At 37.8% G+C, this 16,140-nt stretch overlaps 1 protein-coding gene across 1 annotated transcript in view; it reads right to left on the reverse strand.

The window, feature by feature from the left end:
- Window positions 1–4,956: 4,956 nt before the first annotated feature.
- Window positions 4,957–16,140, reverse strand: part of LOC117297663 (pinopsin-like) — a 31,056-nt gene continuing 19,872 nt past the window's right edge. Inside the window, exons 3-5 of the mRNA XM_033780814.1 lie at window positions 15,440–15,573; window positions 9,112–9,351; window positions 4,957–7,257 (exon numbers count right to left, since the gene is read on the reverse strand). Coding sequence (XP_033636705.1) covers window positions 6,763–7,257; window positions 9,112–9,351; window positions 15,440–15,573 — 869 coding nt within the window. The 3' untranslated portion in view covers window positions 4,957–6,762. The remainder of the gene's footprint in view (window positions 7,258–9,111; window positions 9,352–15,439; window positions 15,574–16,140) is intronic.

Below are 16,140 nucleotides of genomic sequence, written 5' to 3' on the forward strand. Positions count from 1 at the left end.
AGAAAGCGTACCTTAACATATTAGTTGCTGAGGTGCTGTAGTTTTTGAGAAATGAGTAAAACAATGTCATGAAAATACATGTTTTACGTGCTAAAATAAAATATTTTCACTCATTTCTCAAAAACTACAGCACCTCAGCAAGTAATATTTTCAGGGATACGCTTTCTACTATCATTATCTTCAAATGGTGTAAGTTTAATGTAAATCTATGGACATTGTGTTTTAGACTTGTAGCAACAGCAGAATGCATTTGAATGTGGTTCTCAGCAAAACTGTCAAAGGTATCAAATCATTACTGTAGAACCATGTTTACATACAAACTCTCTAACATTATGTCTGACAGTACACTGTTTGAAACCTCGGGTTGTTTTGTTTGAGTTTCCGCTGTTGTTTTCATGTTTTGGGATTTTTTTTTAAAGAATGTTTTTCTTTTTGCTAAAGGATTTATAAATAGGCCCTTATAATAACACACACTTTTATTTAAATGCCGTTAATGTAAGTAGGATTTGAAACTTTGCTTGGTGGAAGTAAGATATAGAAAAGTTTGCGGTAACACCATGTAATAACAATCTCTAAATGAGTTGGGGTGGTTCTGAAAAGAACCGAAGACGATCAGAGCATACTGATCGAAACGTCGAGTTAACTTATTTTATTTTTCGAGGGGATATTGGATAATGAGGTAGGACCGGGTTACATATATATACATTGCCGGGCATCACTTTGGGTTTGACATGCCGTCTGACTGACAGTCCGTAAACATTTTTCTGATGATTTTGAACCTCTGACTATGTGCCGTAGTCTTTATAGACATCATTGAACGAGCCACATTATCTACTTTTTGTCTGGAAGATTAACTCGTGTAAAACGAAGAAAGCATAAATCCTTCGAAACATAATGAATTGGGTAAATTGAATTCTGTCAACTTCAGAGGGAATAATCGCAAGCCTGTAAGCCGTAAACTTGTTTGTAAAAATAGACGCTCATATTTTTGTACAAACATACAATTTACATTTTAAACATTTGTGTTTGTTTGTGCATGAACTGTTTTACATACAAACACTTATTTCAAATTCCATGCAATTGCAATTGAATGGCTTAAACCCTAATATAGAATCATTTTCATCAACAAACATTATTCTTCAACACGGTCGGAGCGGATTTTGGCGCTATATAAACACTGTTGATTGTTTATTTGTTATCAAACCAACTCAGATTTTAGAATAATAGCTTGTAGATCTATTTATTTATAGCCTCCAATATGACCAATCGTGCCCAGATCCTGAAAACACAAATTATTCACCGGTAATGATGTACTATTACTATAATTGCCTTGATGCAAAGTCGAGGGAATTAACAAATGCAATTTCCCCCACACATTTATTTTGTTTTATAACTTGAATATTGCATGCAAGACAACAGCTTTTTGATCGTCGCGCTGTTTTAAATTTTGCATAATTGCTAATCTCGAAAGAATCCAGTTCATCCGAAACAAATCGACTATAACGACTCTTTTGTCGGGCCGCAATTTATTTTAGTAAAAAATAAAACCCAGAAGCTACTCTGATTACCATAACAACTTGATAATGGGGTCTTCAGAGATTGCCTAAAGATTAGACGCTTTGGTCTACTAAAGCAATTTGGATTCGAAAACTGTCTTAAAGCAGAATATAATGGTTCGCACAAAATATTTGCAAAATCGTGCGTAGTTCTCCTGTGAACAGTCCGGTTTCCCAATAAAAAAGTGCGCCATCGCCATCTTGTTGAGTGAAAAGTGTTGATTTAAAAGAAGGCAAGCCGTGTCGGGTCGAGAAGTAAAGGAGAGTCATCAAATTTGAGATATGTTTGTGTGGATCGTAACTCTCTTATTTAAAAACACCTATTTATGACTCATTTTATAACAAACGCTAAATTGTATAGCCCAAAAACGCCGAATCCAAAGGCAACGTGTACGTAATGTTGCTAAGCAACATTTCTGCTCAGAAGGAAAATAATTTTATTAACAAATTTAGGTTTTAAAATGCTCATCATTTTGCATTTAAAAACCTCTGTATTTTCTTGCGCTCAATCAACTATTCATTTTGACTTTATTAATTAAGACCACACAACACCCGGACCAAGCTTAATTTCTGTCAGTGATGATTTGTTTGGTGGTCTTCGCCATTAATGAGTTTCAAAAGGACGTAGCGAGGTCAAAGCTAATACAATGGTTTCCGCAGCTCACATTAATTTCACAATGTAATTCCCGAAATAGAAAAAGATGAGGCTCTTCAGGTCTTGATAATTAGCTAGAACCGAGGACAACAATGAAACTACATTTTCTGAGTTTATAAGATCTATGTGTTCTACAGTGACCTAATGCTTGCATATTGTTTGTATCTCATTAAATAAACGATCACATTCTTTGCATAGTTGACAGCTGTTCTCCTCAAATCATAGCCTACGCCTGTTTTTTCTCTCTTTAAAGGGTATGTATATTATGTACTTTTTCACATATTCCACAGATTTACATTAAACTTACACAGTTTGAAGATTATGATAGTAGAAAGTTTATCCCTTGAAATGGTACATATTGAGGTGCTGTAGTTTTTGAGAAATGAGTAAAAGTAATAATTTTCGTCTCAGTTTTAGCATGTAAACACGTAGTTATGCTATGGTTTTGGTATAATATCATAACTGGTTAAGGGGATTTGACATGCTAAAATAATTTTGGTCTCATGAGACCAAAATTATTTTGTGACTTGTTTTACTCATTTCTCAAAAACTACACAACCTCAGTTAGTAATATTTGAAGGGAAGCTTTTCACTAGCATTATCTTCAAACCCTGTAAGTTTAATGTAAATCTGTGGACATTTTGAAAAAATACCCGAATCCTTTAAAAATAATGGTTTGGTTTTCATTATATTCACTTAGTGCTCAGATAAAGGAAACAAAACAAGGATTTCTACGTGGGTTTTAAATAAATCTATGCTATCCAGCTTGGGCGAATATTCTTGCGAACATGAATATTTGAAATTCGCGATGAATTCGCCCAAAAGTTGCGATTTGATAGCGGATATGTTACCGGTCGTCCTTAAACCCCTCCTTACAATATCTAACGCATAATACGCACGCTTTACCAACAGTACCAATGGCTTACCAAATTCTTACGCAAATCGATGGCGAATTACCGTATTCACAACATTCGTTGATATTTAGGAAGCGCTTCGTATTGCTGCTATCACAGAGTGGCTAATGTTCTTGCGAACATGAATATTTGAATTTCGCGTTACATTCGTCCAAACTTGTGGTGGGATAGTGAATATTTCCATCTCGGTCTCACCCCTCGAACGTCCTCTGTCGACCCTCTCCTTACCAATATCTTACGAATATAATACGAATGCTTACCAACGCTTGCCAATGCCTTTACGAACGTTGCCAACGCTTACGCACGCTTTCATGTTACCGATGCTTACGAGAATCGACGGCGAATAACCGTCTTCGCAATATTTGCTTAGAAACCGGTTTATAACTTGATCGATCTTCGTTAGGAGGTGGGGAATAATTTGTGAACGTTCCGAATTTGTTACCAACGCTTACGAAGACACGGCAAACGTTGCGAAGTTTGAGCGATTGTCAAATATGTCCTTCCGTTAGCATATTCGCTAGCATATTCGCTGTGTGAGAGCAGCATGAATTGATTGATCTTCGTCAGGAGGTGGAGAATGACTTGTGAACGTACCGAATTTGTAACAATCGCTTACGAGGACACGGTGAATTTAAGGGATTGTTATATCCATTCGTAAGCACATTCGCTAGCATTCTCCCTAGTGTAAGAGTAGCATCAGCACTGAGCTAATGGCCACTCCCGGCTGTAATAAATCGAGGTCTTTCGACGGATGGCTTTAAGATGGCTTGACCGGTTCGAATTCGAACAACAACAACAACAACAACAACAACAACAACAACAACAACAAAACAGCGACAAAGACTTCATAGTAAAAAAGGTTGTGATATTGGAAACAGTTTGATGATGTAAGCTTATTATTCCGATGCTGTCACCAAGTGTTAGGTAGTGCAATTGAGCTAGCAGACCTAAATAAACACATATTCTTTAATTTATCATAAAATATTACTCTTTGATCAACTGGTTGCAAAGTGTTTAATAATCTACAAAACTTCTTTCGCAACTTTGGCCCCGCCGCTTTACCAGCTAGCCCACAAGTCAATTAAGAATCAGTAGGGAACCAAAACCACATTTTAACCCAACCCTTCAGTTGTTGTGATGAAAACATAAACAGAAAACGGTTGCACTCTGGAAATTTAGTTTTGTTTCATCAACATTATCAAAAAAATGTTTACATCAAGATGGTTTGTTTCGCTCACATTAAAAAAAACATGAGACTATACATTTAAATATAAATGCATGTAGTTTTTAAAGTCTAATCTTAAAAACTACTTATACCTGTCATTTGTCTTTTATTTATTCATATGGAATGAAGTTTTTTTTTTTGACATTTTCTTTAGTTACTTGGGCTGGAATGATTTGTGAGTTGCAAAGTGTCCAGAGTGTTATTTTTATTATCTAAATTCTTTAAAAGCTAGATTTCTCCGAAATTGTAGTCATACACGCAATTGCTAATTGGGAAAGAATAAACTATGGTTACCAATTCTTATAAGCGGCCTTTCGGTAACGAGTTATAAAAGAGCTATATTCGTTTTAAATACAAAAGTAATATTTAAAGGTAAGGTATACACGTTTGATAATTACTCAAAACAAATATTAACTTAAAAACTGACTTGGTAAGGAGCATTGGAGAGTTGTTGATAGTATAACACATTGTTGGAAACGACTCCCTCTCAAAGTAACGTAGTCCTTGAGAAAGAGGTAAGTTCTCACTAAAATAATAAAAGACTTCTATAGCTAGAAGTCTTTTATTCCTATCTGAAAGCACAAAAATTCGTCCAACAAGGGTGTTTTTCTGTCATCATTTTCTCGCAACTTCGATGACCGATTGAGCCCAATCGACAATTATCAAACGTGTACAGTTTAACTAAGACAATCGGCGCGACATTTGATTCGCGACGCAAAGCGGCGTGCGTACAAATGTGCATTAGATTTTGTACCGTTTACCGAGATACCACTAAAAACAAGCACCTTTAAATAAAACATCGCCTAACAGGCCTTTCAAAATAAGAAGATGGATTTAGGTTGCCAGGGTAAAACGTAAAGGAAAAAAAAGAAGCTGTTGTCTGAGAGCCACTCAGCGATAGTCGGAGATTTAAAGCTTCTGGTTGCTGAATACTGACACAAATTATTCAACATAACCCTAAGGAATTTTGCACTTCTCGTGTCGCCCGTGGTGCCACACTAATGCATATATAATCAGTCTTGTTGTTGACCAGCAGAAGTAATGGAACGTAAACTATGATTCTATAACAAGACTCGTCTCGAAATTGGTTTGGTGCCGATCGCATTGACCGCGGAAAATCCATTTCAGAAAATGTTAAAGGTGTTTATTACCCTTAAAAAAATCAACTAAAAATGTTGCTGACAGTTATTAATCGATCGTTAGAATTGAGGTGTATGTTGTTGATTTGTACGGAGCTCTGGAAGCGCCATTCCGCTTGCATGGGATCCTCTTGATGATCCCATGATGACGACATCCTTGAAAAAAAAAAAAACCTTTAAAGAACATTTGCAAAAGCGTTAAATGCAAAAGTCCCTTGCTTTTATTTCGTCCGTTCCCTGGGAATCAATGGTAATGCAATAGCACGGATTTCACTTTTACAGAGCAGAACACAGTATGTCAATATAAGCGGAATAATATCAAAGGCTACTACCCCACTTCTGTCTTGGGTTCCACAAGGATCAATCATCAGCTCACAATTTCTCCAATTGCATAAAACGTAGTGTATAATGTGCAGACTGTACACTCCTTCCTTGAAATGTGAACAGGGTCCATAATCAACTTAACATTTATCTCTACGGATGTCGTCATTGTACAATAAAACTTTTCGGAAAATTGACATCATTTCTAGATATCGTCAAAAAATAAATCATCTCGAGACATCTATATCCTAATGAAGATATCGCCATCGTGCGTGAATCATCTCGATAAGTCAACATCCAGATATCAAGATGCCGTCATCGTGTGATAAATCATTTCGGAAAGTCGACATTCGGGTATCAATATGTCATTATCGTTCAATACAGGATCTTGAGAAGTCGACATCATAACACCATGATGACGTCATCGTGCGATAACTCATCTAGAAGTCGACATCACAACACCATGATGACGTCATAGTACGATAACTCATCTAGAAGTCGACAAACACCATGATGACGTCATAGTGCGATAACTCGTCTCGAGAAGTCGACATCATAATACCAAGATGACGCCATCGTGCGATAAATCATCTCGCTAAGTCGACATCATAATACCCAGATGACGTCATCGTGCCATAATACCAAGATGACGTCATCGTGCAAATAACTATCCCGGGAAGTCGTCATCCTACTTTGAAGACGTCGCGGCCAGAAATAACCTCTGACGACTAACTCATCATCGCATCCTACGTCTCGTCATCTTGAGATAATCAAATCAAAGATCTCAACCGGCCGAATGGCACTTCAAGAGCTCCGTAGAAATACAATTTGTCCTACTATTATGGTTATGCTAGGATTTCGTTTTCATAAACTGTTTTGTATGACTTTAAATTGTGTTGTGCATTTTCTTGCATGCTTGCATGCTGAAGAAACTAACTGGGTTTTCATTCATTCATGCATTTTCTACCGGTGCTGCTTCATTGTCTGGCTCTTCCACAGGACACACCTTGCTGCTCCTTGAGCTTTTACTTTGCCTCTTCAAAGCTTTCTTCTCTACCACCGTCGGTTCCTCCGACTTGTCAGCTTCTTCGACTCGGAGGACCTCCACTTGCGTTTTGGTGACAGACTCCCGGTCCAGAGAAGTGACCTGTTGCTGCTGAGAGCACGATGGTTTCGATCCCCAGTCGGCCGTCTTGATGTGGCGTCTCGTCGTGGCCGGCGTCACACCAATCTCGGACATTTGGGTCTCCATGTTGACGGAAATGTCGTTGGGGTTATCGAGTTGACTGCGTGCCCCGGTCGGCTCTTGCTGGCCTCGCCTGGAGGTCGCTGCCCTAATTGCAGTGCCGGTTCTACCACCGCCCGACCCGGTGTTCCCCGCAGGCTCGTCGTCTCTTGAGAATGGGTTACGTCCGCAGCACATCAGGTCAATAAAAGCCTCTTTAAACTATACAGAAGAAACAGTAAAGAAAGCAGGACACAAATTACTTTTAACTGGATTACAGTAACAAACTATTAATTTAATAGAAACCAAAAGAAGCTTTCGATAGTATACAGCATTTTGAGAAACATTTTTCTTCGAATTAATTTGGTTATTTAAAAAGATATTCGTTTTGATGCCCCGAATTTGAATCTGATATGCGTTACTGCCAGTAACGCTTTTTAGACTGTGTAGTCCTATTGCTGTGTGGACAATCGCTCCAGATTTTCGGCAAACAAAAACACGACCTGTTTAATTGTTCTTGTTCATTAATCTACATCTAAATAGGGTTAAAACAATTGAACGGTTAAAAAAAACCAAAGGTTGACTATCCTTTAAATGGAAAGATAAGCATGCTTTCCTTTTTTTAAATAGTAATTAATTATCATCATTAATAGTAACTCTCGTTCACGTGATGGGAAAACCCCAAACAGTTCACGTTTAGTTAGGGATTCTGTCACCCCATAACGGTTTTAATAAAACAAATTTGTAGAGCGCCATCTTGGCCAGACATATTCCGAAGCGTTGGACAAAGAAAAACAAAGTAGATTACAAAACAAGTAGAACTGCAAATACAAGCAAATACAAAGTACACACTGTTTTAACAAAGAGCACAAAAAAGAGAGATTTACATCAAATCAAAATCAAAAGATGATAAACACAATATAGAGAGTCAGTCATAACCACGAAGTTAATTTACTGAATTTGTTTCTGATAATTAACAAAAACGTGCATTCCAGTGATCACACACTAATAATAGTCCGGTGTTTTCTAACTGGTGGATAACAACTTCGGCTAAAATAATAATTACCCGTATCAAAATAAAATATTTTTAGGGGAAACGAAGGATTGAAACGAAGTGTGCGTTTCTAAAATCACTGCGATGCATTTATGAAAACAATCAAATTTCTCCGAAGTCTTACATTGGACACCAATCCGGAAGAAACTACACCTTGAGCCTTCAATTTAAAATAAAGGTCAAATTCTTCAATTTACAAACTCCCTTAGGCAAGGATGCACACGGGTTTTCTGCCAGGGTTGTGCATGGAGGGAAAGTTCGACGACGAACACAATAACAGCAGTTGATTTCACGAAACGCTAGGATTATTCCTTTCTTGAGTTTAGGACGAGTAATTAGTTCTAACTAGGATTAACCTTACAGTCCAAGTCTGGGACTCGTCTAAATCCTAAGATTAATCATAAGTTATAAAGACTTTTTGACGGAAGAGGGTTTGATGAAAATGTGCAATGAGCTTTACCATAGCGATTCGTTTAGACACCTTTTTGTAAGTAAATGGTGGATGAAAGGTATTTACATGGTGCAAACATCAACTCAAATGTATCTTCAACAAGCAAAGTTATGAATTATGAAGTTTCAATGTAAAACAAAATTTAGATTATATCTTGTTGGTCTCTCCCTTTCTTGATTGGGCTCTTACATTTAAAGACAGTGTACACTATTGGTAATTGTCAAAGACCAGTCTTCTCACTTGCTGTATCTCAACGTATGTATAAAATAACAAACCTGTGATAACCTGAGCTCAAACGGTCATCGCAGTTGCGATATAATAATGAATTTCAGATACTTGATTTCGAGACCTCAAATTCTAAATCTGAGGTCTCGAAATCAAATTCTTGGAAAATTACCTCTTTCTCGAAAACTATGTTACTTAAGAGGGAACCGTTTCTCCGAATGTTTTATACTATCAACCTCTCCCCATTACTCGTTACCAAGTGAGGTTTTATACTAATAATTATTTTGAGTAATTACCATCAGTGTCCACTGCCTTTAAAACAGAACAAGTGAAAATAGTAACGAACCTGTTTGTTAATCAGAAAATAAATGATAGGGTTGTACACGGTACAAGCCTTGGCAAACATGGCCGGTAGAGTAGCACCGACAACAGACACCTTGTTGTCTTTACTAGCCGCCACGTACAGAGCGAAGATTGAGTACGGAGACCAAGCTACTAGGAAACAAGTGATCATGACAACCACTAAGATGGTGACTTTCTTGTCAGCCTTGTGTTGAGATGACTGGGCAGCTTCGCTTGACCCGATCTGTGGACAGAAAAAAAACATCGTGTTTTATTTTTAAAATACGGTTATACAAATTGAAAAGAGTGTTAGAACTTCCACAGTTTTGGGGTAATTTTTTTTTAGAAAGGGATATATTAAAAAAGTCACATGTTAACTTACTGGTAAGCATACGTACCAAAAAATAATGCAAATGATTAGTTTAACAAGAAACCTAACGCTCTGGCCTATTTAAGATTTTAATGAACATATCGTCAAAAATATGCCATAAAAAACATCATTTAAAGCCATTGGACACTTTCGGTACAGACACAAAAATTATAGTTCACAGATTTACAAATAACTTACAGGGTTTACAGAAGGTAATGGTGAAATACTTCTCTTGAAATATTATTCCATGAAATGCCGCTACTCGTTGAGAAAACATTAAAACGATATCAATTCTCGATTTCGATAATTACAGATTTATTATAAACACATGTCATGACACGGCGAAACGAGTGGAAACAAGGATGGGTTTTCCCGTTATTTTCTACCGACTCCGATGTCCGATTGAGCCTAAATTTTTACAGGTTTGTTATTTTATATAGAAGTTGTGTTACACTAAGTGTGGGCCGTGGACACTACTGTTTACCGACTGTGTCCAATGGCTTTAAGGAGGGGCACAAATTTGGAAATGTTGCCTGTTATACCAAAATAACGATCCGTGTTAAAAACAGCCGCGGGAAGAGCATTTTTGTTTTACATAAAAATTGTCATTGTCGAAATTTTGTTTTTTCAAAATCGATTCGGGAAATCTTTTCAAGAAAAATTAGGATTGTAATTCTATACTACAGAAGAAAAAATTGCGCGCAGGAAACTATACAGCGATCTCAAGCAACATTCACGTAGCCGGTGTCAGATGCAATTGTGTCCGCCATGCAATACTGTCCGCTCCGGACTCCCCACTGCATGTGTCCGGGGCTATGCAAAAACCGTCCGGCGGACATGTACATGACTGTACATGTGCGCGCGTAAGCGAGCGTGCATGCATTGAACCTACATATATATATGCAGCATGAATATTCACCTATTTTATGATTGCAGCGAATACCCAACGACCGAACTTTTCCCATGTCATTCATGACATGCACTTAGCTTATAAAAAAAAAAGGCGAATGTGTTCCGTCGACCAAGGGCGATTAATTTACTGCAAGGACGCTTTTGCACTGGGCGGACACAACTGCATATGCAAATGTGTCCGGGCGGACACAATTGCATTATGCAGCAGCGTCCGGGCGGACACAATTGCATTATGCAGCAGCGTCCGGGCGGACACGATTGCATATGCAAAACTGTCCGGCGGACATTATTGCATATAATTGCATGCGATACCGGCAGTAGCCAAGAATAATGGCTTCAATAACAAAATTCTCAGCCCTAAAACATTAACAACAAAATAAACAAACAAATTCTCTTTGACCAATTTTTAAACAAATGTTATTTGAGCTAACATACAGGTGTAGAATACCCTATATTTGGTTTTCATTCGAACTTATTGGGTTGATAAAGACAGGAGACGTTCGAGAACCGAAGCCGTTGGTGTTGTCTAAACTTAAAAATATATATGACTGTAAGAAAATCTCTACTGGCAGTCTTATGGTGCTTTTCAAGTTAGGGAGACCAACGAATGCTCAAAGTGATTAGTCTCCAATAACAAACAAGATCTCTGATGGTAAATGGATTCGAACATTCTTTTTTACTCACCGCCATTTTTTTACCCCATGGAGAAGATTACTCTAGATCGAGGTAGGTTGATGCTTTTTGCATCTATATATTATAAAAAAGCAATTTCTTTACCCGTTGTGTATTGCAATATTTATAGGGTTTGGTTGTGGACCAACTGTTTGACCGCGGTGTATAATAATAATCTTGAGAGTGTCAAGTCCCCATGGGTTTTAATATTGTGTCGCTCGCCAGTGGGACATTGCAATTCCAGATCATCTGTTCTGCGTGGCTTTCATCTTTGTCGTAGTATCCACACACAGAATGGTATTCTGTCTTTATACTATTCCTTTCTGCAGTCTTCATAATTGAAGATATTCGCACTGCCAGACACATCGGGGCGAACCCCTTCTCTCCTTGGAATAATTGTGTACTTCGATCTTTTACGTGATTAGGTTTACACATTCCATACCGGGGACCTATAACAAACGAGGCAGTATAAGGTCCACGGTTCGGGACAGATTGGAAAACGTTGGAAAACGTGTACAAAACCGATGGGAGCTGTTGAAAAAAAGTAAATCAAAAGAGCGACAATATGAGGTCCACGGTTGCAGGCGCAAGCATGAGTTGCAAGACTGTGTACGTTGACATTTTTTTTTGTATAACAACACACGGGACCTACAGCTTTACGTCCCATCCGAAGGACGAAGCAATTGCTCAAGTGTCTTGCTTTAGGACACAAGTTCACGACCGCGACTCGAACACACACTCCCATCGATCAGATACAGCGGAGTTCGAGTTCGGTGTTCTTAACCGTTCGACCACAACATCATTCTATTGAAATAGTCGGAACATCGAATGATTGCTCAAACACTGGTATTGATGTTTAAGTTCTGAATTAGTTCCAAAAATAGTAAGAAAGTTTTCATGGAATGAGGACAGTGGTACCTAAGTACGATTTAGACAGAAATAAGACATAAATAGAAGAGAGGATATGTCGTCTTTCTGTTGGACAACGATGGAAAATCATTTATACTTTCTTCCGAAATAAAAGTAGGTCATTTGCAAGGCTTATAAGTTTGACAATTGTAAAGTCACAAATTGACTGATGAAATTGAAAGGTGGACCATGAAATCAGAAATCGGCGTTTTTTTTTTCTTTCAAAATTATTTTTCAATCTTCTCAAACTTCAACTCAACCAACACAACCGAAATCCCACATTACTAAAAGCTGAAAGAACGTATACACACAACCAGTAGCATGCAGCCTTGAATTTTCTTCAGAAAGTCCTCATCATGGAATGCAATTTTGTCTCAGTCGGCAAGAGAGAAATACAGGAGTTTTCAGATTACGTTGCAGTCAGTATTTTTAAGATTTCTTTACATGTTTAGCCTATGGCATGCATTGAATTCGTTACTTAAACACCGGGTTGTAAAGATAACTTAAAATAATAATTGTGACAGTACTCTTGTTTTGTTGTATTAACCTCGGCCAAAACAAGGCTAAAGCCACTCTTGGTAAGGGGCTACACAATGGAAATATTTAAGATGGATATACCACTGAGTATTCCTCTTTAAAAAAATCTAGATTGTAGAATGGAAACAAGCCCCGGGCAAGGAATTTCAAGAGATACAGAGCGTGAAATAAAGGTGTCTATATCTCAGCAAAGCAATAATGCATGGATGAGATCAAGCAGAAAGCCTGGTTTCATTTGCAAACATCTTGGTAGGAGGAACTACATATAGATCATGGACACACTGATGTCACATTTACCATACAAATATATGTGAAAAAGAAACAGTCTGGCGACAGACCTACAGAAGGAAAGAGGTTGTAATGTTGACCCCCAAAAATGTTGACCTCAAGCCCCTTGACCAACGCTTCTGCACTTTATTTGATTTGAAAATGAAATGACGGACAGAAGCTCCAGTCTAAATGATCGCATGCATCAGAACCGTGAGATGCATTTAGTAAGAAACGTGCCTTTATTAAATGTATTAACTGTCGAGGTTGAATTCAGAATGTTTTAAGTGGGTATGGAAGGAAACGAGTACTCAATAAAGCTGTAACAGTGCGGGGAACGCGATATAGTTTAAAAATCATCTTGAAATAATGGTATCCTGCTGTGCATGCTGAGCCTTCCTTTGAACAAAACCAGTAATTTTTGCCCTCTTCGCCATCATTCAGTTTCTGTTTAATGATAGTAGATAATGATAGTAGAAAGCTTCCCTTAAAGACATGGACACTGTTGGTAATTGTCAAAGACTAGTCTTCACCGTTGGTGTATCTCAACATATGCATAAACTAACAAACCTGTGAAAATATGAGCTCAATCGGTCATCAAAGTTGCGAGATAATAATGAAAGAAGAAAACACCCTCGTCACACACACGAAGTTGTGTGCGTTTAGATGGTTGATTTCGAGACCTAAAGTTCTAAACTTGAGGTCTCGAAATCAAATTCGTGGAAAATTACTTCTTTCTCCAAAACTATGTCACTTCAGAGGGAGCGGTTTCTCACAATGTTTTATACCATCGACCTCTCCCCATTACTTGCCACCAAGAAAGGTTTTATGCGAATAATTATTTTGAGTAATTACCAATAGTGTCCACTGCCTTTAAAATATTACTTACTGAGGTGCTGTACTTTTTGAGAAATGAGTAATTGTTATGACAATAATTTTCGTCTCAGTGATCATAAGACAAAAATTATTTTAGCATGAAAAAATATATTTTCATGACATTGTTTTAGTCATTTCTCAAAAACTACCTCAGCATCTAATACTTTAAGGTACGCTTTCTGCTATCATTATCTCCAAACGGTGTAGGTTTAATGTAAATCTGTGGACATTATGTTTTGTGTAACAAAAGGTACCCAAATCCTTTAATGCACGATTAAAGGAGGAAATGCAATGTGCTGTAAAAAGGCACTGGACACTATTGGTTTTTACTCAAAACAATTGTTAGCATAAAAACTTTCTCTGGTAAACGAGCAATGGAGAGTTTTGTTGATAGTATGAAACATTGTGAGAAACGGCTTCCTCTAAAGTAACGTTCGTTTTGTGGAAGAGGTATATTTCTCACTCATATAATAAAAGGTGCATCTGAAAGCATATTATTATTTTTGTGAAACAATTTTTTTTCTTCTTTATTGTTCTCTTGCAACTTCGCAACTTTTGCAACTTCAATGACCATTTGGGTCAAAATTTTCACACGTTTGTTATTTTCATGCATGTTGGGATACACCAAGTGAGAACACTGGTCTTTTGACATTTACCAAACGTGTCCAGTGCCTTTAACAACATCATGACGTAAGTGGCGGTATGTTTGTACACCACAATAGTATTCTACAGCATAACTACAATTCAAAAACAATACCTTTATAGGAAACCAATCACACATTATACATTCTTGCTCTTCGAATAATTACACTCAACTCAAGTGGAAAACCACAGCTGTCTTCCACAGTACTGGTTAAACTATGGGGTCATCTGTCATCCTTCATATCAAGCATAGGTCTGTAGCTATTTATAAGTCATTACTAACACTATTTGCAATTAGGAAATTGATTTTGTTCATTCACCTTGTACATCGTTGCAACATGTACATGCATTCTTGTTTTTATGAAGTTGAGAGATCATCTCTCGCCCCGCCCACTCCCAGATACCCCTGAGGGGTGTTTATAGTTAAAGGGTCTATACACGTTTTGTAATCACTCTGAAAATGAATTGCAACAAAAACTCACTTGGTTTGATGTAAAGCAGCTTTAGGTAGTTTAATGTATTATTTAAAAAAAAGTTTCACTTCGCAATACTGCGATTATGGAACAATACATCACCTTTTGTACCCCAATAATTTAATCGGAGAAGCGTTACCGCGGTAACGCTTCTTAGGTAGCGTATTCCAATAGCAGACTATTTTTCATTCATGGACATAACCACTTTTTCGGCAATGTCTCAAAAAAGCGACCACCCTGTGAAACAAACAGTGGGTTCCAACCATAAAACGCAAACAACACCTTTAAACACACTGGACACTATTGGTCATTGTCAAAGACCAGTTTTGTCACTTGGTGTATCCCAACATAATATGCATAAAATAACAATTCTTGTTGGGCTCAATTGGTCATCTAAGTTGCAAGAGAATACTGAAAGAAAAACACCAATGTTGCACAAAATGTGTGTGCTTTCAGAAGCCTAAAAAGGCTTCAGGCCTAACGTCTTTTGAATATATTGAGTACGAAATTACCTCTTTCTCAAAAACTACGGTACCACAGAGGAAGTCGTTTCTCACAATGTTTTATACTATAACCAACAGCTCTTCATTGCTTTTACCAAGTAAATTTGTATGCTAACATTTATTCTGAGCAATTACCAATAGTGTCCATTTCTTTTTAAACGTTAGTGTTACCTTTTTGACAGCATAGATGAGAAGTGAATACGAGCCAATAATCAGAGACAGCGGAATAGCAAGCACCATGACGAAAATAAATATGATGTACGACGAGGTGCCAGGAGCATTAGAATACCAGTTCACCGAACAAGCTGTGGAAACCGAAAGAGAATGAAAGGGTTGGGGTTTATAAGTTTGACTGTATTTGGACAATTTTCATGTAATTTGGTGCTCTACGTGGCATGATGTACCCCACCCCCTAACACAGCCTTCATTGTGATATCATATTCACTACCTTCTGGGGGACAAAGAACAAAACAGAAAAGGAGAAACACAGGGTCTCCACACAAAAAACGTGTATACAAAGTCTATGGGAGGTTCTGAAACTAAGTTCTAAAAACGTTTCAGGGATGAAGAAAATATAATGTGTGTGTACTGGGAGTCTCAGGAACTCTTTATGATCCAGAGGAAACTATTGTAGCTTTTTAAAAGTATGGGATCAATAGGAGACTTTCTGGGACGATAGAGGGCAGCAGACTTACCGGGTAAATCCATTATGCGCATGTTCAGAACTACGTAAACAATGGAAATGTACCCGGTATGTCTGCTGCCACCTAGCGTTGGAAAGTCTCCTATTGGGGTGGGGTGGGGTGAGGGTTGAATGGGGGTGCGGGTGGGGACACCCTTGCCACATACCGGTACCGTGTATTATATTAAGC

The sequence above is a fragment of the Asterias rubens genome, chromosome 1 (assembly GCF_902459465.1).
Source record: "Asterias rubens chromosome 1, eAstRub1.3, whole genome shotgun sequence".
Lineage (NCBI taxonomy): Eukaryota > Metazoa > Echinodermata > Asteroidea > Forcipulatida > Asteriidae > Asterias > Asterias rubens.